This window comes from Lissotriton vulgaris, chromosome 4_1 (genome assembly GCF_964263255.1).
Source record: "Lissotriton vulgaris chromosome 4_1, aLisVul1.2, whole genome shotgun sequence".
NCBI classification, from domain to species: domain Eukaryota; kingdom Metazoa; phylum Chordata; class Amphibia; order Caudata; family Salamandridae; genus Lissotriton; species Lissotriton vulgaris.
Genome location: NC_141691.1, coordinates 833,700,059 through 833,723,797, shown reverse-complemented (window position 1 = coordinate 833,723,797; position 23,739 = coordinate 833,700,059). Strand labels below are relative to the sequence as shown.

The 23,739-nt window shown below is 43.0% G+C and overlaps 1 protein-coding gene across 1 annotated transcript in view; it reads right to left on the bottom strand.

Moving 5' to 3' along the window:
* Positions 1 to 23,739, bottom strand: part of MRS2 (magnesium transporter MRS2) — a 193,213-nt gene that overhangs the window by 145,983 nt on the left and 23,491 nt on the right. The window contains exon 3 of the mRNA XM_086965152.1: positions 14,697 to 14,733. Coding sequence (XP_086821278.1) covers positions 14,697 to 14,733 — 37 coding nt within the window. The remainder of the gene's footprint in view (positions 1 to 14,696; positions 14,734 to 23,739) is intronic.

The following is a 23,739-nucleotide window of genomic DNA, read 5'->3' as shown; positions in this document are numbered from 1 at the left end:
ATCCCCGTTGATAATTACTAAAAACATAATTACAATCAAATAATTAATTAATAAATTAACAAATATAAATAACCAAATAATATTGAACACAAATATTTTTCTAAACAAAACACATTAATTACAAATTGATTAACAATTAAAAAATGGTAAACAGTAAATTTATTTTTGAATTTAAATGTTATAAAAAAATTATTTAACAATTAATAAAATACATTTCCAATTAATAAAAATTAACAATAAAAATTATTTACCAATTTCAAAAAAATAATTACCAATTAAAAAAAATGAATTGCCAATTAAAAATGTAATTACCAATTACAAACCTTAATTTCCAATTAATAAAATTAATTCCCAATTAAAATAATTAACCAATTAATAATTATTTAGAAATAAAATAATCAATACCAATCAAAAATAAATAATTACTTAATTACAATTAAATTACTTCCCACCCAATTCCCCTATAAACCCACAACCCGCTACAGAACTTAAACGCAAAAATTAATTAAAATTAATTTACAATTACTAAAAATTTATAATTAATTTAATATAATAAATTACTTCCCACCCTATTCCCCTATAAACCCACAACCCGCTCCAGTAATAAAACATACAATTAAATTACAAATAACATGTTTTAATATATAATAAATAGTACACATATAATTTAAAACAAATAAAATACTTAAAAACATATAACACATACATATAAAATACATAATAGAATACATAACAGCAAACAAATATCGATATTAGTAACATCGAAATTAGTGACATCGATATAATTTATATCGATATTACTAACTTCGATATTACTTACATCGATATAAAAAAAATTAAAAAATCGATATTACCGTATTTTCCGGCGTATAAGACGACCCGGCGTATAAGACGACCCCCTACTTTGCCTGAAAAAATTTAGGTTTTGTGCTATACTCGCCGTATAAGACTACCCCCACTTCCAGCGCAGTCCAACGCAGTCCTGCATAGCCATTCCGAGAATGTACCGGTATTTTGAACTTACCGTATTAGTCTAGTCCTCCTCCCTGTGGGTGAGCAGTAAGGCTTTATCAGTGGACAGTGTTACCTAAGCGTTTATTTTACAAACTCAAAGACTGAACTCAAACAAATTGGTTGTATAAACAATCTTGCTTTACTCGCAATATTTTTATTTAGAACCATATGAAAAACTGTCACTTCAGAATATACCGGTACGGTACGGTAAACATAAATTAGTGCATGAAACAGTGCAAGTGGATTAAACTTTCCATAACTTTCCATAAATCCAAGGGATTTCTACAGGATTTACAACGTTCCCTTTAAAAGCCTTCAAAATCCTCCTCTTCGTCATCTGATCTCATAAGTAAGTCAATGAGATCTTGTGGTACATCTGTAAGGCAGTCATCGTATGGATCTGGTACCAATTCCGTATCAGATGATGTGGTCTCTTCTTCGGCATCCTCTTCACCTTCCCACAGATAGTCGTCCTCCATACCATCTAATGAATTTGATATGCCACACTTCTTGAAAGACTTTATTACAGTTTTTGCATCAATGTCGTTCCAGGCCTTTATAACAAAGGTGCACAAAACATCCAACTGTGGAGCACGCATGTTTCCTCCTTTTGTGAATGTTTTTTCACCGCTAACCATCCACTCATTCCACTGTTCTCGGATGCGATCTTTAAATGGCTTGTTTAGGCACACATCCAGTGGCTGCACCAACGATGTCAATCCTCCAGGTATAACTGCTGCATCTGTTTTTATTCTTGCCAGCCTTTGCTTGGTGCTTGGAGTTAAATGAGCCCTGAACATATCCCACACCAGTAGACTACGTCTTTGTAGAAGTCCACCTGGTCGCCTGCTCCATACATTATCAAGCCATAGCTTTACCCCTTCTTCATCCATCCATCCTTTCTCATTCACATGCACAAAACAACCAACAGGGAACTTGAGTTTCGGCATTGTTTTTCTTTTGAAAATAACCATTGGTCTCAGCTTTGCGCCATCAGCTGTGCATGCTAGTACCACTGTGAAACTGGACTTCTCATGTCCTGTTGTTTTTTTTAAAATTGTCTTTTCGCCTTTTTTGATGGACAGTTTTGTTGGCAATCATATCGAAATTCATTGGAGTTTCATCCATATTTCCGATGCTACTTAGCGCATAGCCATGTTCATTGCGCAGCCTAATAACGTAGCGATGGAAGCTATGCATTTTGGCATCAAGATCCGCAGGTAATTTCTGGGCAATTTTTGTCTTTTGCCGCAATACCAGATTATGCCTTCCCAAGAATCTGGTACACCAGGATACAGTGGCCTTAAATCTGTGGCTGAGATCTGGATTAGATTTGGCCCACTGAAGTGCAACCAATCGGATTTTATTTCGGGTCACGACATAACCGCTATGCCGATGCTCGGCCACCATGTCTGCTACATGCTTTTCGAGTTCTGGCCAATGTGGGGTGCCTCTTCTTAATGCACACTTGCCCCTTGGCATACTCCGTAATGCTTTCTCATTTGCTCTCCAGGCCCGAACCATCTTTTCTGTCACTCCATATTGTCTTGCAGCAGCACAGTTATTATGTTCCGTGGCAAAATCCACAACTTTAAGTTTGTAACTGGCTTCATATTTCCTTCTTCTTGCCACTCCTGGAGCCTTGCTGGGTTCTTGACTGCCAGCCATTTGCACTGGATGCGCTGCTGGAGCCTTGCCGGGTTCTTGACTGTCTGCCATTTGCACTGGATGTGCTGCTGGAGCCTTGCCGGGTTCTTGACTGTCAGCCATTTGCACTGGATGTACTGGTGCTGTACAGTATGAACAGGTGCAGAGACTGTCTTCAACACCACACGTACGGTACGGCAAATACGGTATCTGCTCACCAGACTGCCTTTCCTCTTCGCAACAACCAGCCAATCACGGCAAGTGCTCTACTGCCTTCGGTAACATTCGGGAACATTCTACAGTCCCCTTTCTATGCCCACGCCCATGTCAAGGAGAGAGGGGCGCGTGCCAAAACGTGCCAAACGTGTCAACACACCGGGCGCTGCCATCTTCGGCGCTGGCTGCCCGTTACCATATACCGTATTTCGGACGTCCTGCTGCCTCGTCCTGCTGCCTCGTCTGCCTGGGGATGTGCAAGCGGTTGGAGGCGCGTGTACAGCGGCAGCGGCAGTCGAGGTAAGACTCATGGCGCCATTTGCTCGCTTGTGAAGCGGTTTGACACCTTCGAGTGAAGTCCTTGCTATGAAAAAAACGCTCGCTTTCGATACTTCATGGCGCGGGGCCTGGGTGTGGACGTTGCCAGGGCCGGTGGCTGTATTTTTTAACATAAGGTGTGTTGTTTCTTGTTACATACGGTATTTCCTATTGTGAAGCGGTCTGACACCTTCGAGTGAAGTCCTCGCTATGAAAAAAAACCGCTCGCTTTCGATACTTGCACAATTCATGGCGCGGGGGCTGGGTGTGGACGTTGGTAGTGCCGGTGGCTGTATTTTTTGACATAAGGTGTGTTGTTTCTTGTTATTTCCTATTGTGAAGCGGTCTGACACCTTCGAGTGAAGTCCTCGCTATGAAAAAGCGCATGAAAACATACCATAAAATTTTGTACCCGGCGTATAAGACGACCCCCGACTTTCCAGAAAATTTTAAGGGGTTAAAAAGTCGTCTTATACGCCGGAAAATACGGTACTTACCTTAGGGTCGATGTTCTGTCCAACGATATTCTTGACCTCGATATTCTTGACCTTCAATATTTACAACTCAATATTACTGTAGGTCGATATTAGGGAATCGATATTTTGACTGTGCACCGCGCACGGCGGCATAAATTGTTTCATCAATGCACACAAATACACAAAGGAATCTCTTGTCAGCACAAGAGACTGTACATCGCAAGATACATTGTATCTGTACAGACACAATACACCACACAGCAGACCTCTTAAGTGCACTGCTCAAAACACACCAGGAACGCCACAGCTTGAATTCTCACACGGAAAGTATTAGGACTGCACACAGCACATCGACAAATAAGTGAGAGTTATTACATGCAGGCCGGACCTTTACATTACTGCTGCCCCCACATTTATTGCTCCTTCATTGCGTCTGTCAGCATTTCCTGACAGCGTATTATGGAGCACATGGTGCATAGTCTGTATCAATCAGCCTGCGCGGAGCAGATATAAGCAGCAAACTATTGATAACAGGCCTGAAATCGGCGCACTGCAATTATTTGTTTTTCAAAAGGCAGTTCCAACCCAGGGGGCTGCCATGACTGGACGCTTCTTTCAAACTGCACACCCATGAGTCCGCAGAGCAACGCCTGCTTCTGCGGCAGAAGGTGCTCTTTCAAAAATTACGGTCCTTGTATAATTCCCTGTAAGCAAGCGCAGGCCAACAGAAACGCTTTTAATTGCACGCCTGCATTCAATATATAAACGAAGAAATATTACTATCCTTGTCCCGCCTTCCCAGTCCTTGGCACTTCCTCAACGCTCGCTGGCACCCCACTCCGATATTCCCCAAACCCCAACGCTGACAGTGTGGCTGGAGCTTTTACTCTTCCATAAGACACACAAATCTCCGGAGAGGACATAAAACATGTTAAATAGTGCACTGCCACAACTTGACAAATCATGGGGACACTGCATACGATTTCCTTCTAATGAATTCACAGAGTTGACTTGGCCAACATATTTACACTTCTCTGCCTCACACGACCAGTGGCGGCCGCCAGTAACAAACGTGGAACTCAGGGGGAGAGAGTGAGCGTGGGGAACGGGATTAATAATAATTTTTAACCGTACCGTCCTCACAGCTCGCAATACTCGCAGGGGGGTCGTGCGGGGATGGGGGTAAAAATAAAGTTTTAAAAAAACAATTAAACTTACCTGACCGGGCAGGTCCGCATCGTCTCTTCTGTGTGCTCCTGGGCCGGGGTGCGTTGGAATGGCGCATTCTCAACGTCTTGCATGAGTGGCTGGCAAACCCTGGGTTGGCTGAGGGCAGGGATACTTCCTGCCCGGTAGGAGACTGGGGGCTGTGCATGAAGCAACCCTCGGTCTCTTAAGGGAAAGGCCAGTGCGCATGTTTGGGCTGATCTTAAAAATGATCAGCCCCAAATCGAACATGCGCACTATTGCGCGCTGTCACTCAACCCTGACAGTGCTGCCAAAGCCCCACCCCCTTCAGCGTCCGTGGCGTGTTCTACTTCTGATGCTAATTCCAATCAGGAGTCCTGATTGCGGCAATTAGCGTTGTCAGAAGTAGAACGATTAAATTGTAAATGTGGCCTTGGCATTAGTGAGGCAACGCCCCAACGCCCCCAATGGACGCACCGCCACTGCACAGAGGAAACCACAGCTTCATGTGAGGAGAGAAAGTAGTCAATTACAAAGTGTTAATTACAGTTATAGTTTCCAACAAAATCTACACATTTAAAGGTACAATAAGAGGTAAATAAATGTGTTGGCTCCAGAACTGATCCTAATAGCCCTCTCCGGGATAGAGCTGAGAGTGTATTGCATGATTGTCAACAAATTATATAACAACGTGCTCTGTATCGGGTGTATTTGAACATATATGTTAAATCAATCTTAGTGAATTGGCTAGTTAAAATATTTCAATTGTATAAGTATGATGAAGTGAATATAATAAAATAATTCTAAAGCTTGCAAATTATAATTTCTTAACTATTTAGATGCATTAACAGAGGAGAAGAGAAATAGTTGAGAAATATCAAAAAGGTATAGGAACAGAAAACGAGCTGTAAAAACCTAAAAAATTACAAGCTGAAAGAAGAACGGGTGGTATCAAATTCAATGTTCACAGTGTGTTAGCAACAAAATAATTCTACACACAACATTGTTTATTGGTTGGGAACATGAGGGCTAAGAATAAGTATGAATGGGACACAATCCCACTAAGAGAATGAAAATAGGAAAAATTCCCTAACCTAAAACATACCTTGAAAATGGATGACCGTAGTTGCCAAAGAAACGTGCCAAGCTATCTCTAGATTGCATCACTCTGTTGTCCAAGAAAACAACCAAGTCAATAAAACGTTTAGCATAGCTGGTGCAGTTTTATTCATGTTTCTTATTGTGCAGTGAAACCTTTTCAATCATCTATGCTAAGAGATGAATAATACACTTGTTAGGTCTCGCACCTGCGAACTGATCGCGAAGCGATCGTCGCTGCAAGACTCTATTGCAATCTTTTTAGCTTACAAGGAGGTACAGGGAGCGACAAGAGATGTGCACGTGCCGCCTGCCGTAATCCGATCAGGTCGCGCGCGCGTTCAACATCTCCTGTCTCTCTCAGCACGGGCGTGATCGTGCCCTCCCACCTAAAGAGCCTCGCCGCCTCCGTCGCACCTCTCCGATTAGTTAGTGGTCCCCCGGGAGACTATGCGAGCACCTGTTTCTCCCCCCCCGCCTTTAAACACTCTCTGGCTGCAAGGGGGGGGCTCCTCTAACGGCGGCAGGACGTCTGTGGCTCTCGCGGTGGGGGCAGGCACCGACAATGTGCCTCGTGCCCCCTCCGCTGTCCAACAATGCTTGCTGGTTCCTTTGCCGGGGCTCCCTCCAGTACATGGGAGCCCCGCAAAGCTGTGTCTCCTTTCGGCTGGCAGCCCCGGGCTCTCCACACTCAACGGGAGCCCCGGGCCACGGAAGGACGTCCCTTCTTCTTCCGGGGGGGCGGTGGCCAATCACAGTGCGGCGGCGGCCTTCACTCCACGTTAGCCTCGCTGCCGTGCTCCCTCCCTCCGCTCCTCTGTGGTGCGCGCGCACCACTAGCTTGTAGTTTGCGTTGAGTTGTTAATCACAAGGGGCTTTGCACAAAGGTTCAAAGTATCTGTTCCTTCTAATTAAAGATGGGGACATGGGTTTGCAGTCATTCCAACGAAATGTCAATGGTGAGATGTGTGCTGAAAATAAAAGTTTTGGAGGCGAGTGCGCTGCTGGTTCCACTCTCGGCTCCTCCGAGAGCTCCCTGTGTGCTCGTGATCCTCGACAGCTCAGCTCTCTGAAGGAGCAGGAGATAGCCCGGGCCAGCCCCTGTCCTGCTCTGCCTCAGCCCGCCGCTCTCTTCAACATGCCCCCGTCCCCTGCTCCGGCTCAGCACACTTTGGACATTTTCCATCGCAAGCTCAGAGAAATAGGAGCCGCCGAAGCATGTGCCGGCGATTGTTGTAATTTCTTTAAATAGCGGCATTAAAAACGTTATCCCCTGCAAGCTAGGGGTACAGACGTGCCAGTTAACCAAGCAGGTGAAGTAGTGTGGCTCACTGATTAGAGGCGGCAGACCCGAGAGCAGAGGACGGCCCGGGACCAGGGTTCGATTCCCGGCGCGGCAGGTTTCTGGACCAGGGTCAGCGGACTCGATAATTCTCTCGCCTCGGTGCCCACTCTGATCAGCGATCACACTCGGCAACTCTGGGCATTAGCTTGCCTCATCTTCACTAACGGCCCCACCAGACCGCCGGGGATGCCTGGTCTCACCCTGGAGATACCCATTAAGGGACCATCTCTCAGGGAAGCCAGGAAGGGTTTCGCAGCGGTCGAAGCGCCTTGGGACCCTACGGGTAAGTAGCGCGCTATATAAATGCCTATACATTTACATTTACATTTACATTCCCTGCATGAGCCTATTTCCAGTTTTCTGAGGATTCGTTTTAGGAGAATTTCCTTTTTGTGCCAAGGGTACTGGAGAAACAGAAGATGTGGGCTAGTGACTCTTGATTATATCCACAAAGTCGGCAAGTTGGATTTTGCGACTGCTGCTTCCAGAAGGGAATAAGATGTCTTGTCTCCATGTTCCCGAAATGAAAGAACTAATAACATGAGCTGGTGCTTTAATACCATCGAAAAATGCGCTGCCATGTACTCCTGGGGGTGTAAGTTGTTATAAGAGTTTATCACTGGCCAGGCGTGTCACATTCACACAAATATGTTCTTATCTATTTGACGAGATGAGATCCGAGTTGACCTATTTAGCGCTTAATTAAATGCAGATTTTCAAATGCTTGTTTTAACAACTGCATTATGAAATTCCATGTCTTGATAGCTTTTACGGTGGGGACAATTTCTCGATTGAGACCTCCGAATTCTACACAGTAGTTAATTTACCTTCAAATTTGACAACTGTGAGCCCTTGCCTGAGGTGCATCATCAGAGCTGTGTGAATAATTACAGCTGTGAACCCATGCCTGAGGTGCATCATCAGAGCTGTGTGAATAATAACGGTCAGCCCTGTGCGTGAGGTGCATAATCAGAGCTGTGTGAATAACAGCTGTGAGCCCGTGCCTGAGGTGCATCATCAGAGCTGTGTGAATAATAACAGCTGTGAGCCCGTGCCTGAGGTGCATCATCAGAGCTGTGTGAATAATAACTGCGTCAGCCCCGTGGGTGAGGTGCATCATCAGAGCAGTGTGAATAATAACAGCTGTGAGCCCGTGCCTGAGGTGCATCATCAGAGCTGTGTGAATAATAACAGCTGTGAGCCCGTGCCTGAGGCGCATCATCAGAGCTGTGTGAATAATAACAGCTGTGAGCCTGTGCCTGAGGTACATCATCAGAGCTGTGTGAATAATAACTGTGGGAGCCCAGTACGTGAGGTGCATCATCAGAGCTGTGTGAATAATAACAGCTGGGAGCCCGTGCGTGAGGTGCATCATCAGAGCTGTGTGAATAATAATAGCTGTGAGCCCCGTGCCTGAGGTGCATCATCAGAGCTGTGAGAATAATAACTGTGTCAGCCCCGTGCCTGAGGTGCATCATCAGAGCTGTGTGAATAATAACAGCTGTGAGCCCCGTGCTGAGGTGCATCATCAGAGCTGTGTGAATAATAACTTCATCCCAACACTAGGGCACAACATTGTGCCCTTAACCACGGCACTGTGACTGCTGCAGGTTGCAGAAGTCATTTTTTTTCCCTCTTGAAAACTTTTTAGTCCTTAGTGAGCATCTTTACATTATCTTTCTCAAATTTCATCTTGTTTTTTTCTCTCTAGGTATATCCACCGGCAAGGAACTGCTTATTTACTGTGTTTTCTCATATTCCAAAAGGGCCATCCGTGCCTCTTCACTCAAGAATACGTATTGGTGCAGAATTCATAAAAAGCCGTTTATTAAAAACCCAATGCATTTCGGGCCTCCATGGGCCCTTCGTCAGGGGTGGCTTCAAAACCGGCTGTCACATTCTCCCTTCCTTTAAACAGAGCAAAAACCAGCCCCGTGCCTGAGGTGCATCATAAGAGCTGTGTGAATAATAACAGCCGTGAGCCCCGTGCCTGAGGTGCATCATCAGGGTTGTGTGAATAATAACTGCCGGCAGCCCCGTGCTGAGGTGCATCATCAGAGCTGTGTGAATAATACCTGCATCAGCCCCGTGCTCAGGTGCATCAACAGAGCTGTGTGAATAATAACAGCTGTGAGCCTGTGCCTGAGGTACATCATCAGAGCTGTGTGAATAATAACTGTGGGAGCCCAGTACGTGAGGTGCATCATCAGAGCTGTGTGAATAATAACAGCTGGGAGCCCGTGCGTGAGGTGCATCATCAGAGCTGTGTGAATAATAACAGCTGTGAACCCTTGCCTGAGGTGCATCATCAGAGCTGTGTGAATAATAACTGCGTCAGCCCGGTGCGTGAGGTGCATAATCAGACCTGTGTGAATAATAACAGTTGTGAACCCGTGCCTGAGGTGCATCATCAGAGCTGTGTGAATAATAACTGCGTCAGCCCCGTGCGTGAGGTGCATCTTCAGAGCTGTGTGAATATTAACAGCTGTGAGCAACAGCATACTCTTGCACACACTCTCACTGCTCACCAATTCAAAGTTTGCTAAAAATGTTATGCAACGCATTGTCATACACAATGCCAATAACTCAAACTGTAATGCTGCGAGACCTATTGCATTGTAAATGCTTGTATTATTTCAGAATTTAAATGAACTTGACACCTGTGTTTTAAGACGGCAGTGTACACGTCATTTTTTCAAAAAAAACAAACCGAAATTCATAGACATTTGTGGACTATTATTTAAATTGAGAAAATACTATATTTAGTAGATTTAAGCACACACTTGTGCTAAGAGTCATTGGTAGAACTACAGTGGAACTGGAAAATGATCAACTTTAATGCTTCTATCCATATATTCTTGAGACCAGCCATGTGGTCTGGGTCCAAGTTAAATTACTAGGGCTGGTGCATCATTCGTGAAAAAAAGAAATTACCAATTACTACTATAAATGTGGAAATTGACTTTGGGTCAGAGTTCACAATTGTGCCACAGCCTCATATTTTAAAAAGTCACCAAAGTTTGACGGTACTGATGTGACTTTGCATATCCATTGGTTTTCTTTTATGGTGGGCATTTTAACATTATTATCACCGACAATTCATATTTTAGTTTCATTAAACACTAATCATCTCAGTCATTCTCAGAGTGAGTCAACGTACTATGTAGTTTCATAATCAGAGGAACACTGACTGTACAACATCTTATTTTGGAACTGTGCTGTGATCTTCATTTTCTTAACTCTTCTGTAGATTTTCCTGCATAACATTGTAATTACATTATGTATTATAAATTACATCTGATGAACCTGCAGTTCGTATGGGGTGTCCTGGCTCTTGCAATGACCTTAAAACAAATATTTTAGAGTGCGTTATGAATTCACAACCTGTGCAGTGTCCACACTTTTAATGCTCACGAACAGGGGTCTTAAGTGCATCCTGCAGATCCTTCTTGTCCTATTCATTTTACAACTTTATCTGACTACTACTAATTATACCACTAACTCTATCTCGTACAATAGGAGTAGCAGAGGAGAGGATTTCCGTATTATTTACTTGTTTTTTATTTATTTGAGAAGTTTTATATAGCGCTGACCTGACCGGAGAGTATCGGAGCGCATTACATTGGTTACAGAGCAGAACAAAACATAATACAATAAAGCAGGAAATCCGAAATAAAAATATTAATAAATGTCAATGATGAAGAGTTCTAGTTCGGGGTCTTGCTGACACAGCGTTGGAGAAGAGTGAGGTGTCTACTTCAGCACTCTAACTGCTCCTATCGGTTCACTAGGGACCGTTCGTGGAACAGGATTTTGAGCTGACTTTTGAATTTAGCGAAGGAGAGAATAGAGGTGAGGGGGAATAGAGTTTCAGATTTTGGGCGCATTTCCGGCGAAGGACCTCGCTGCAATTTTTTGTTTTTGTGATTTCAGCGGGATGAGTGGCAGGGTGTTAGAGCGTCTGAGGTTCCTGGTCTGACCTGCTTTTTTTGAGTTTGGCAGCCAGATATTGAGAGAAGTGTGGCTCAATGGTTAGAGCAGGCAGACCTCGATGCAGAGCTCTGGCCAGGGACCAGGGTTTGATTCCTGCCCCGGCGGGTCTCGGGCTCATTAATTCCCCTGACCGGATATTCTCGCCTCAGTGCCTATTCTGATCATGGGTCCCACGCTGCAACTCTGGGCAATAGCTTGCTTAGTCTCCACAAAGGCCCCCACAACGCGAGGGATGCCTGTTCTGCACCATGGGGGTGCCCAGGAGTGGACACTTCACAGGGAAAGCCAGGAAGGGTTCCCTTGCGGTATTCGTACAAGCGCCGGGAAACCCACTGCGGGTAGCTGTGCGCTATACAAGTACAAAAACAAACAACATATTCAGATTTGCTGGTGTGTAGGGCTGTGTGTGTGAGGCAGCCTGTTCTGAAGTTCGCCCGCATTTCTACTGGGAGTCACTTGAGTTCTCCGAGTGCTGGTGAGATTTGATCAAATTTCTTGATTCCGGTGACATTCTGGCAGCCGCGTTGAGAGTTGTTTTCAGAGGAGCAAGATGTGATTTAGCAATTCCCGAGAGGACTGCATTTCCATAGTCTAATCTTGACAGCACCAATGATTGGGTGGCTTGTTTGAGATCTTTGGGCGGAATGAAAGGTGTTATTTTGTTCAGTAGCTTCAGGTTGAGGAAGGTGCTCTTAGCCAAGTTTTTAATGTGTTTGGCCATGTCCAGTTTCGGGTCTAGCGTGATGTCTCGTGATTTAACAGTCAGCCAGGGTGAGGTTCCCATTAAAGCGCATCAATTGCTTTTAACGAAATCGACCATTTGGGGGATCTCTTCTTTGTTCGATATGAGGAGTAATTTGGTTTTGTCAGGATTCAGTTTTAAGTGGTTGTTTTGCAGCTATAGTTGCACTTCCCTTAGTATGCCGTTGAGTCTTTGAATGTCTTTAACAGAGGAGATTTCCAAGTAAATCGGAGTATCATCATCATATATGTGGAAGGGAATGTTAGCTTTTTTGAGTAGGGTGGTGAGGGTTTCCATGTAAATGTTGAAGAGTTTAGGGGAGAGCACTGATCCTTGAGGAACTTCCCTATTGACTGGGTGAAGGTCGGAGTTAAAGCTTTTGATTTTGACTCTCTGGGAGCGATTGTGTAGGAATGAGGAGAACCATTTGAGGACCACCTCATCAAGTCTGGTCCTTTCTTGGTAAGCCTTGATGAGAAGTTTGTGATCTACCATGTCGAATGCTGCTGATAGCTCTAGGAGAATGAGGAGAAAGCATTGGTCTGAGTCAAGTGATTTGTGGATATCATCGATGATGTTGAGGATCACGATTTCTGTGCTGCAGCCTTTCCTAAATCCGGACTGATGGAAGTCAAGGAGGTTGATACTGTCCAAGTGTTGAGTTAATTATTGGAGTACACATCTTTCTAGGATTTTGGATAGAAGAGGAAGGTTAGAGACGTGTCTGAAGTTATTCAAATTGTTCAAATCCAGGCCAGGTTTTTTCAGCAGTGGGGTGACTTGTCCCACTTTGAGGCAGTCTGGAACGATTCCGCTTTTTAGGGAGCTGTTTATAATCTTGCACCAGCTTTTTGGTCAGTTGCGCAGGAAGAGGGTCATGGATGTGAAATGAAGGCTTGGAGGTGGAGATCAGTTTGACTATCTCATCTTCTAGAATGGGATGGAAGAGTGACCAGGGTTTAGTGTGGGGTAAGGGAGAGCTACCAAATGCCCCAGACAGGCTGCTATTGGAAAGGGGGGGCGCTATTGATGTCCAGTGGGTGCTCGATCTTGGAGATCTTGTCATTGGCGAAGTTGGTGCGAAGTTCTTTGGATGCCTGCACTTGGGACATAGCGGGTATGGAGGTTTGTTGTCTGATGATGTTAAAGAGCTCCTTGGGTCTCTATTTTGGGCTATTCAGTGCGGAGTGGAAACATTTAGAATTTTTGTTCTTGATTGGACTGTTGTACTTCTTCCGGATTGTTCGGAGTTGATCATGGTGGATAGTAGTAGGATTGTTCCTCCAGCGTCTTTCTGTGGCTCTTAATTGTCTCCTTTCCTTGCTGATGTCCGAGTGAAACCATGATCTGGACGGAATAGCTCGGCTTTCTTTTTATTTCAGGGGTGCTAGATGATCGAGCAAGACCACCATGTTCGAGTTATAGAGCGAGGTGAGATCGGTTGTGGAGAGGTGGTCATTGCCGCTAGGGAGGAGTGACTTTCTTCCATGATGCCAAGGGGAATCTGGGTGAGATTTCTAGACCATTTGGGTGGGTCTTGTGCGGGTGGCAGGGATAGCACTCTTTGGTTGAAGTGGAATAAGATCATGTGGTGATCCGACCAGTCCACTGGTAGAATGTAGTTGATCGTAATTGCGTCTTGATGAGCGATGATGGCATCCAATGTTGCTCCTTTATTGTGAGTTTCCTCTGAACAGTGTTGGGATAGATTATAGTCACAGAGAAGATTGTTTAGAGTTTGAATAAGGGTGTTGTTCGCTTGGTTCCAGCGAAGGTTAAGGTCACCAAGGATTAGGTTGTTAGCGTCTCGGAGTGCGCAATGGGCAATCAGGTCGGAGAAGTGTTCCCCGAATGTGGGATACTATGGTGTCTTGATCAAGGTTTTACTGAAGTTGAAATAGAGTTAAGGTTGATTAACAAAGTAACAGTGTCTTCACCATGAAAATTGAACAGCCATGAGATTCATTACTCCGTCATCTCCATGAGCCTTTGCATCATGTCAATCTAAGAACCAATCTCTGCTGCTGCTTTAAAATGAGATGTGTTTAGCAGAATTCTTAATTATGTTAATAAGTGTATAAAAGGGCACATGGTGGTTATGGTTAATTTATTGGTGTAACAGTAAATGGTGGCAGTGTGTCAGTGTGTTGGCATATAATGGCATGTTAGCATACTATTTGGGGCCAGCCGACACACCCCTCAGTGGACTGACCATTCTATGGGCCATGGAAGAGTGGGTGATGTGCTGATGACCTTGCTTAAAACAGGAGGTAATAGCAGGTGGCTGCAGATCCACTTGTAATCTCTGTTACCAATTGCTAATAGGGTGCAAATATCAGTTCGCCCACCACCCCTTGACCCCACAGTCTGGAAACTGAGCACAGGGCTGGCTGCCAGCTGTCACTCTCAAAGAAATGTATTTCTGGTTGTAAAAAGAATCCCACAACACTGACAGTTTTGTTTGTTCAAACTGGTTTCCATCTGCAGGCTTCTCCAACTTAAAGCAGCTATAAAAAAAAAACTGAAGCGGTACACAGAAGCGTTTCCTTCGTATTCCGGATTCTAGAAAAAGCTCAACTTAATTATTCAAGGGCACTAACATGATTTTCCCCGCAAAAAAAGAAGTGCATGTCAATAATTTACACATAAAACTACTTACCAAATGAGGTCAGAGTACCTTCCTTGTCGAATTTTAACTAAATAAGAAAAAAAATAGTATTTACTTTTTATAAAAGCACAATTTTACTTAATAAACTTGTTGAGCACCAAATTAAACAGTTGAAAGCTAATAGCTTATTCTTCCCCACAGCTACATGTCCTTTATAAAAAGTTTGGGGTTTTTTTTGTACACAATAAAACATTAGGAACCAGCCAAGACAAATGTTTACGTGGCACCACTGTTGTGGCTAAGCCCAACTTTTTGGTGAAGTAATACACATATCCTGAACTGTTAAAAAGACAGTGCAGGGGTAAACACAGAACTCTGCAAATGATGCTCCTTTAACAGAGATGATCTTAAAATATACTTGCACTTGGTATACAAAAATATGCTTGCACTTGATATGGAAAAAAACTGAAAAGTGCATCTATTTCAAAATATTTCTCTGCGGTACATTACCCAACCATTAAAATTCCTACTGAACAGCATTGTTATTAACCTGAGCGATCTGCCCTAACCACTTGATCCATACACAGCTTATTCAAAATGTCACACCCTTCTACAATGTCAAAGTCAAGAGCACAGTAAATTTTAATTTACATAGGTTGTGTGAAAGAGAAGGCCAAAACTGCTGCCTGGCGTGTTTTACTACAATTTAGTGCCTCAATTTCAGAAGGAACAGGCTGAAATAATCATGTGCTTGCACTAGAAGTCCTACAAAAGCATACTTTTGGGTAGGACAAAAATGTGTAGAACTCAAAGAGGGCGACTGCAGTTTGTTTTAAACATTATTCACACCCATAGTAGAGTATGGATTGCATAAAAAGAAAATTACGGATTTGCATGTATTTATTTTACTTATGTTTTGATAGACATACAAAAAACATATAGAAAAGAAACTATGGGTGGAAAAACTCCATGGAATTCCACCAACAGGTGGAAACAGGTGGAAAATATGCAGCTTGTGTTGCAATTGAGCACCTGTAGAGCGAGCACTGCTGCCACTCAAGTAAAAAATCTACTCAAGCAGCAGTAAATCCACTCAAACAGCTGCCCTCTAATCGCTCACGAACACCGGTGACTGTCCGTGTAAGAAAATCAAGCTAGGGGACCCAAACTTACATATTCTGAAGCCTCGCTGGAGAATAAATTCCACCATATGGCGATTGGCGGAATTTGGCCAGAACTACGTGTTAAAGAGTAATGCAAAGTGGTCAAAATGTTTCCAAATCCACAGGAAGAACATAACATTCTCCCCGCACCTACACAAAACCACATTTTGATAAATAATGTAAGTTCATCTGCACCAACCAACTAGTTCTATTTTACACATGAAGGTGCTGCCCACCTCCATTAGTCAGCTGCAGAAGAACCAGCTACTCAAAGTATTTACAAAGCAAGGGAGAGGCAAACAATTAATCAACATGAAAACAGTTCATTAAGTCCAAGAAGTACTGCATAGATTTTGAGCTCGTGATAAAAATATATCTCTTTATTATTCTTCAATTGTTTGATATCAAACAGCAGGGCAGGGCTTTGTATAGCACATATCCAGTTCAAGTCCTTGCTTATCACTCAGATTCCTCCTCTAGCCAATACAGTTAAAGAGAAATGAATAGGCAGTGAGTCTTCGAATCCTTTTATTCTTCGGAAGTTACTTGGAGCCTGCAGCATGCCCCACGTCTATTTTCAGATTTAGGACTCATCCAGCTTAGTTTTTGAAATTTTGATCACTCTTTGCTAAATAAAATTCAAAGTTAGCAGATCAAAAGCTGCATGGCAAACCTCCAACTTTTTCACTGCATGACATACTCTTCCAAAAAGAGGCTTGATGGATAATTACGAGAGTGCTATATGTAATTATATGGACTGTGGTTCTTACGGAGCGAACGCTGGCTGTCAAGCTAAATGAACAATAAATAGATATGTTTCTACTGCAAGTGCAAAATCAGTGGAGTACTTCCTAGACTTAGTGAACTGATTTATTTTTAATGTTGATAAATCTCTTGCGCCTCCTTTGCTTTGTGATAAACCCACGTTTACCTACATTGAATACAATACAAATATTGTATTCCAGCTCAATTGTTTTTAAGTGTTCATTGTTTAAAATAAGAGTAAAATTGCATTTGATAACAAAAGCGATGCACTAAAAACCTACTAAATTCCACAGAAAAAGCAACTAATAACTTCATAAGTTCCAGCGCTATCATACTAAATGACAGAATATACTGTGGGGCTCATTGCCAAAAAGGCTATCTAGATGTACTGAAATTTAACCCATATTGGTAACTCCTGAATTAGCACCAAATTTCTGACTTTCTCTGAATTCACAAGCAACTCCAGGAGCACTTCTGAAAATCTGTGACAGTCACACATTTCCAGTGGTACACAAGTTCATAGCCAAATAGGCACCAGGAAATGCAGGAGGTCTGATTTTACTCTTGTACGTATTTCTGGACGAAAGATATATGTTGTAAATAGGATAGTGATAGATGACAGGATACTTCTAGTTGATTACATGTAGATTTATTATAGGACACAGCTGAGGACAAAACCTTCACCCTGGTACAAGTTAGAACACCCACACCCTGGAAAAGTTAGAACACTCACAGGTATTCTGGGAGACTAAGGAGGTAAGAACACTAAGAAAGGGCTAAAGACTACTGTCAGCCATATTACAAGAAGAATCAATATACAACACATCTTCCTCCTTTACAGAAAAGAAATGAAACAAACATAAAAATAAAGCTTGATGCAGGGGAGACAGCAACAATAATAATAACAGAAAGGAGGCCTAAGACGACGTGAACTAATTTTAGTTCATGAAGGCAAAAGAGCATTTTGGGGCAAAGAGTGTAAAAGTGAAGTGTGAGGTGAGACACAACACTTAAAACAACTAATAGGCATCACCACCACCTACTCCCCTTAGACTGACAAAACAGGAAAAAGATAGTGCACTCCCTCCAATCTGTCTTTGACCAACGAAACAGGAAGAGACAGTCAACTCCCTCAAATCTGTTTTCATCCATCAACACTTTACGCTCTGAGTTGAAGATAGACAGTTCAACAAACGCCTTCATGCTTTATAGATACCACATTCTTAGATAAACTTTGAAGATTCCCAACATAGGTACTCCTGAAGATTACTAAGAGCAGTATAACCAGCGATGTAAAGAGATTCATTGTTTTTTTTTTTCTTGATGGATACATAGTTCTAGATGTGACTAGCTTAGACGCAATCCGGACCACTGTCCATCCTCGGTGTTGATCCTGGAACCTTTGTCCCAAATTCAGGCTTTCCGACTTAGCCTCCGTTGTGTACATACTGTCCAAACACTGACCTGGGACCTTTATCCCCATTGCAGACTTTCTGTGTAGACTCTCACCTGGGACCTATGTCCCCATTGTGGACATACTGTCCAGAGTCTCACCTGGGACCTTTGTCCCCGTTGTGGACTTACTGTCCGGACTCTCACCTGGGACCTTTGTCCCCATTGTGGACATACTGTCCAGAGTCTCACCTGGGACCTTTGTCCCCATTGCGGACTTTCTGTCCATGCTCTCTATCTTTGTACTGAGACATTCTGCTCCTTGTTCCGGGACAACCTTGTCTCCTCTTTGCATGGGCATTGTCCATTCTATTTCTTCAACATCCTTTGTCCCCTCTTTGTTCCGGGACCTCTGACCCCGCCAGTCTCTAGGACCTTTGTCCTCTTCCGTTTCTCATGGCTTTGCCCCCTCCCGGTCCCAATTGTGATACATAGGTCTTTTTTCTATTTCTCAGACCAGGTCGGGGCTCTTTGACCGGCTTCTAGTTTTCGGACCTTTGTCCCTGTTGGAGGTCCTTGCTTCAAGTGGTTTTTCACGCTTCGATATACAACCGGTATGTTAGTTTTAACTTTCCATAAGTAAGTGTTGTGTTTCCATCTTGTTTCTTTATTTTAATACTTTGGAAATCTTGCATGCGAGACAGGCCTTCTCGTGATCTGGTATCACACTTAAAGTGTGGACAAAATATGACATCCAAACGCACAATGTCATTGGCTACTGACTTTATTATCTTCAAATATTTCTGTCACTTTTGCTCATAATGCCTCACTTTCGTTCTGTTTTACGTAGACATCTAAATTGTGACCTTCCAGTTCTAGATTTCATTACAAGACCGGAGGCTACCATTATGCATATAACTTTTAATGCAACTCCAAACAGCCGCATATGTCATAAAGCAAAAGTTCCAATGGAACAGTGACAACAAAACAATTCTAGAAAGCACCAGGCAATCAGCCTCTTTTAAATGCGGCTCCAAGCAGATAAGTCATGTTTTTCTCTACTCTTTGATTGACATTGCTATTCTTACTTGCTATCGTTGTTTTATCCTTATTACAATATTCCTATTGTATTATACTACATATTCTGATGTCCTATATTGTTGTATTGATAATATATATTTTTTATTGTACTGGTCTTTTTCTACTACCAGCTGCTGTCCCCTCGGAAGGCTCCACTCCCCTTCCCTTCCGTGCTCGAGTCCCCGACCTCCAATTTATGGAGGTCGGCCCCTTCCCGATCACTTCTTTGCTCTCTCTCCGTGTTTGTATTTGTTTCCCTGCTTCACATTAACCGAGGCGCAACAGCGCTTATGGCCCCCCACAGCGTCCAAGCCGCCACAGCGCACAGCTCCGACAGCGCTTTATTAGTCAATCTTTACTTTTAAAATACCTGACTCGCGTTTATTCCTTTCACCGCTTTCACCGCTCGCTCAGAGAAACGAGAGGACAAGAGGAAAGGCCCTTGGCAACACGCGCGCAGCGCGCTATGTTTGCCTACAGCCTTCCTCTTGTCACACGCTCACAATGAGCGTCTCCCAGCAACCAGCTGATCGCGATCGGAGAAACTGTCATTTCTCCGACGCGATCAGCAATTTTACACGAAGAACCGGCCTCTTCTTCATTGCCTAAGCAATTTAAGCTTAAAATAGCTTAATTTAACTAAAATTCGTTCCCCCTTTCATACAAATAATTCCCATAATCAAAAAAAAAAGAAAAAAGGGGAAATATTATTTATTATTCATTATTTAATTATTTACTTACCCAAAAAATAAAAAATAAATTAAAAAAAAGGGAGAAATAAGAGAGAATTATTTGACTTTTACTATTACCTCTCCACAATGTCTGATTCTGACTCAGACCAAGACAATGTCTCTCTCCCTAATTTTGATAACAAAGCTTTTAAATCTCTTATCCATAGAGAAATGCGATCATGCATGTTCTCTACTCTTTCCCAAGTTATGGCATCCAAAAGGTCCCTCTCCCCAGAAGAGGAAGACGAATTCCAAGAGGATTCCAATGATGACCTCTCTATTTCTAGGGGTAAAAAAACTAAAAAAAGTAAAAATATTGACCCTACCCCTAAGAGCACTACTACAGGTCCTAGTACCTCGCGTGTCCCCAGCGGCACAACCTATCAAGGTGTCCATCGCGGCACAAATCTTAAAGGTGTCCTCAGCGGCACAACTCATCCTAGTGCTCAAAATGATGATTCCATCTGCAACGATGATTTCAATAATTTTATTCACGATGATATTAACGACACCATCTCTGATTTTCCTGACGAATACATCCTTGATCTAGATGAGGATGATCAAGATTTTGATTCCATTGAGGATAACCTACCCTCCTCCTCAAAAGATAGTATCCTAGACCCTCTCGGTCAAGAAATGTTTTCCCCCCTCAACATTAAACATCCTAGGAGTTATTATTGGACTCCTTTGGAACACGTTAGCCAATTCATCACAAAATGGATCAGAAATCCTCTTGAGAGGAATACTCGCAACCTCTTACGAATGGAATGCTCAAGACCCTCTATTGAAGGCAAAGTCTGCCAAACACCCAATCTCGACCCAGAGTTAATAAAAATAGCTCTTCAAACTCGGCAGAGATCCTAGGAAGGGCATGGAGAGATCCCTCAAAATCTGCCAAGACCGAGTTTTAGACATCCTTGGCCCCCTCTCTAAAATTATCGATGCAGCTGAAGACAGTCACATTAATGGCTCCACCTTGGACACTAACCTCATACGTGGTTGGAGTCAGAGGGCACTAGTCCTTCTAGGAAACGCCAATGCTGGCCTTAATTCAGAAAGAAGGAGAGTCGTCCTTACTAAAATTAGCCCCAAACTAAGCGACTTAGCCGATAAAGAACCCTCCCTTAACCCTAAGGGACTACTTTTTGGGGAAGACCTCATCAAAACGCTAGGTAGATATGTATCAACCTTTACTGCCCTAGACAGAGCTCACCAGAATATGAAAAAAGTCTTCAACCAGAACACTAATAACCTTTTTGGCAGGGCCGGAAGAAGGGGCCAATCTTTCGGCCGTTTTAATCGAAGGCCCTATGGCAGATCAAGAGGCTTTGACTCTAGAGGCAGTTACCAGTCCTCCTACCAATCTCAATTCTATCCTCCAAGAGGCAGAGGCTTTCGATCAAGAGGTTCCAGAGCAAGAGGAGGACCTACCGAGAACAACCCACAAAGTAAGTGCTTTGACTTCTTTTTCCCCTGCCACGAAAGTCGGAGGCAGACTAAAATTCTTTCTAGAGAACTGGAAACTTATCACTCAAGATCCATGGGTTCTGAACACCGTTACCGGTTTTACAATAGACTTCATAGATACACCGATTCAGGTTTCCTTTCCAAAAATAATGCCTCTCTCTCCCGATCAAGAGAAGATCATAGAAGAAGAAATCTCTTCAATGCTCCAGAAAGGCGCAATCACAGAAGTCCCTATGGAATTTCTGAGATTCATAAGTACACTCTTTCTAGTAAAAAAGAAGGACAAGGGTTGGAGACCCGTTATAAATCTCAGAGGACTCAACAAGTTCCTTGTTTACAGACATTTCAAGATGGAAGGTATCCATCTTCTGAGAGATCTCTTGTTGGAAGGAGACTGGTTGGTCAAACTAGATCTCAAAGACGCCTATTTTACCATCCCTATGGCCAAGAAAGATTAACCCTTCCTACAATTTATTTGGAAGAACCGTCTTTATCAATTCCAAGCTCTCCCTTTTGGTCTCTCATCAGCCCCTTGGTGTTTCACCAAAATAATGAGGACAGTCGCCTCATCTCTAAGAGAAAAGGGTATTCGTATGATTATTTACCTAGACGATATCCTTATTATGTCTCAAGATCATACTCAAATTCTTCAAGATCTCAAAACTGTTATGGATCTTTTAGAAAACCTAGGTTTTATTGTAAACAAAGAAAAGTCAATACTGTCCCCTTCAAAGTCCATGGAATTCCTAGGTTTCACTGTAGACACCACCAATTGCCTTCTCCTTCTTCCTCCGAAGAAGATTTCCAAAATCAAAAAGGAGATAAGACATGTCCTCAAACATCAAAATCTTTCCTTAAGGGAACTAGCCAGACTCCTAGGTCTTCTCTCATCCTCCATTCAAGCTATCTTTCCGGGCCCCCTAAACTATCGAGCCCTTCAAAGGATAAAGGGAAAAGCTTTAAGATCAGGTCTCTGGTACGGAGACCGTGTTTCCCTGAACCAAGAATCCATCTCAGAACTAACCTGGTGGTTGGAGAATTTGGATGATTGGAACGGCAGAGCGATTTTTGGTTCAACACCAGACTTTATTTTGGAATCAGATGCGAGCCTTCACGGCTGGGGTGCCTGTCTCCAAGATCAAAATACTGGTGGAATTTGGTCTAATGAGCTTCAAACACTCTCTTCAAGGCAGATCAGTAATTCTAAAAATGGACAATATTTCTGCTGTTGCTTACATAAATCGCCTAGGTGGAACGAAGTCAGAGGACTTGTCAAATTTAGCCAAAAAACTTTGGATATTTTGTCTAGAACACAAAATATCTTTAAGAGCAGAATACCTTCCAGGAGATTCCAACCTTTCTGCAGATTGGAATTCCAGATTCCTCTTGGATCGTTCAGATTGGAAACTCAACACCTTAATATTCAAATCCCTCAATTATTTCTGGGGTCCCTTCCAAATAGATCTCTTTGCGAGCAGACTGACTTTTCAACTAGATGCTTATTACAGCTGGATGCCCGATCCCGGTGCTCTAGCAGTAAATGCTTTTCTTCAATCATGGGCGGGACTCAACGCTTATGCCTTCCCTCCCTTTGCCATGATCCAGAGAGTCCTCCAGAAAGTGAGACTTCAACATGCCTCCATTGTCCTGATAACTCCCTTTTGGCCTTCCCAAGCCTGGTTCCCAACTACTCTGGAGATGTCTTACGACCTTCCTTTCCTAATTCCTTCTCTCAACAACCTTATCACAGACATAGACGGTCTAATTCACCCTCTTGTTCAAACAGGGAAATTGAACCTTCTTGCCTGGAGAGTGTCAGGAGATCCAATGATCTCTCTAGACTTTCGTCAACAGCTTCAACTCTCCTCGGAGAATCTTGGGCCCCGGGAACACACTACCGGTATAACAACATTTGGAAAGTATGGTTTCGTTGGTGCTTGGAAAGGGACTTGGATCCTGAGGAAGCACCTGTCGTTGATATAATCAATTTCCTTGGAGAACAATTTGATAGAGGTCTTAGTTACAGATCTTTCAATTGCTATAGATCAGCTATTTCTGCTGGTCATTCCTTAATCAACAATAGAACGGTAGGTAAAAATCCTATTATTTGTAGAATCCTTAAAAGTATAAGACTCAGAAGACCTCCTAAACCTAGATATCAATCTCTCTGGGATGTTAAATTAATTCTTGACCTTTTCTGTAGTTGGCCAGATAACTCACTTTTGAACAGAAAGAGCCTTTCTATCAAGCTAGCTACTCTTCTTTGTCTAATCTCATGTCGTGGAGTTTCTGATGTTATAGATCCTATGATATGTTTGGTGTTAAATTTGAACTCCACAGAAGAACTAAAACTATGTCGGATTTTATTTTCTATCCTCGATTTGATGTTTGTAAAAAACTTTGTATTGTAGATTGTATGAAACAATATGATTCAAGAATGCATGCTCTTCGCCCTTCTGGCGATAATCAATTGCTTATATCCTTTGTTAAACCTCA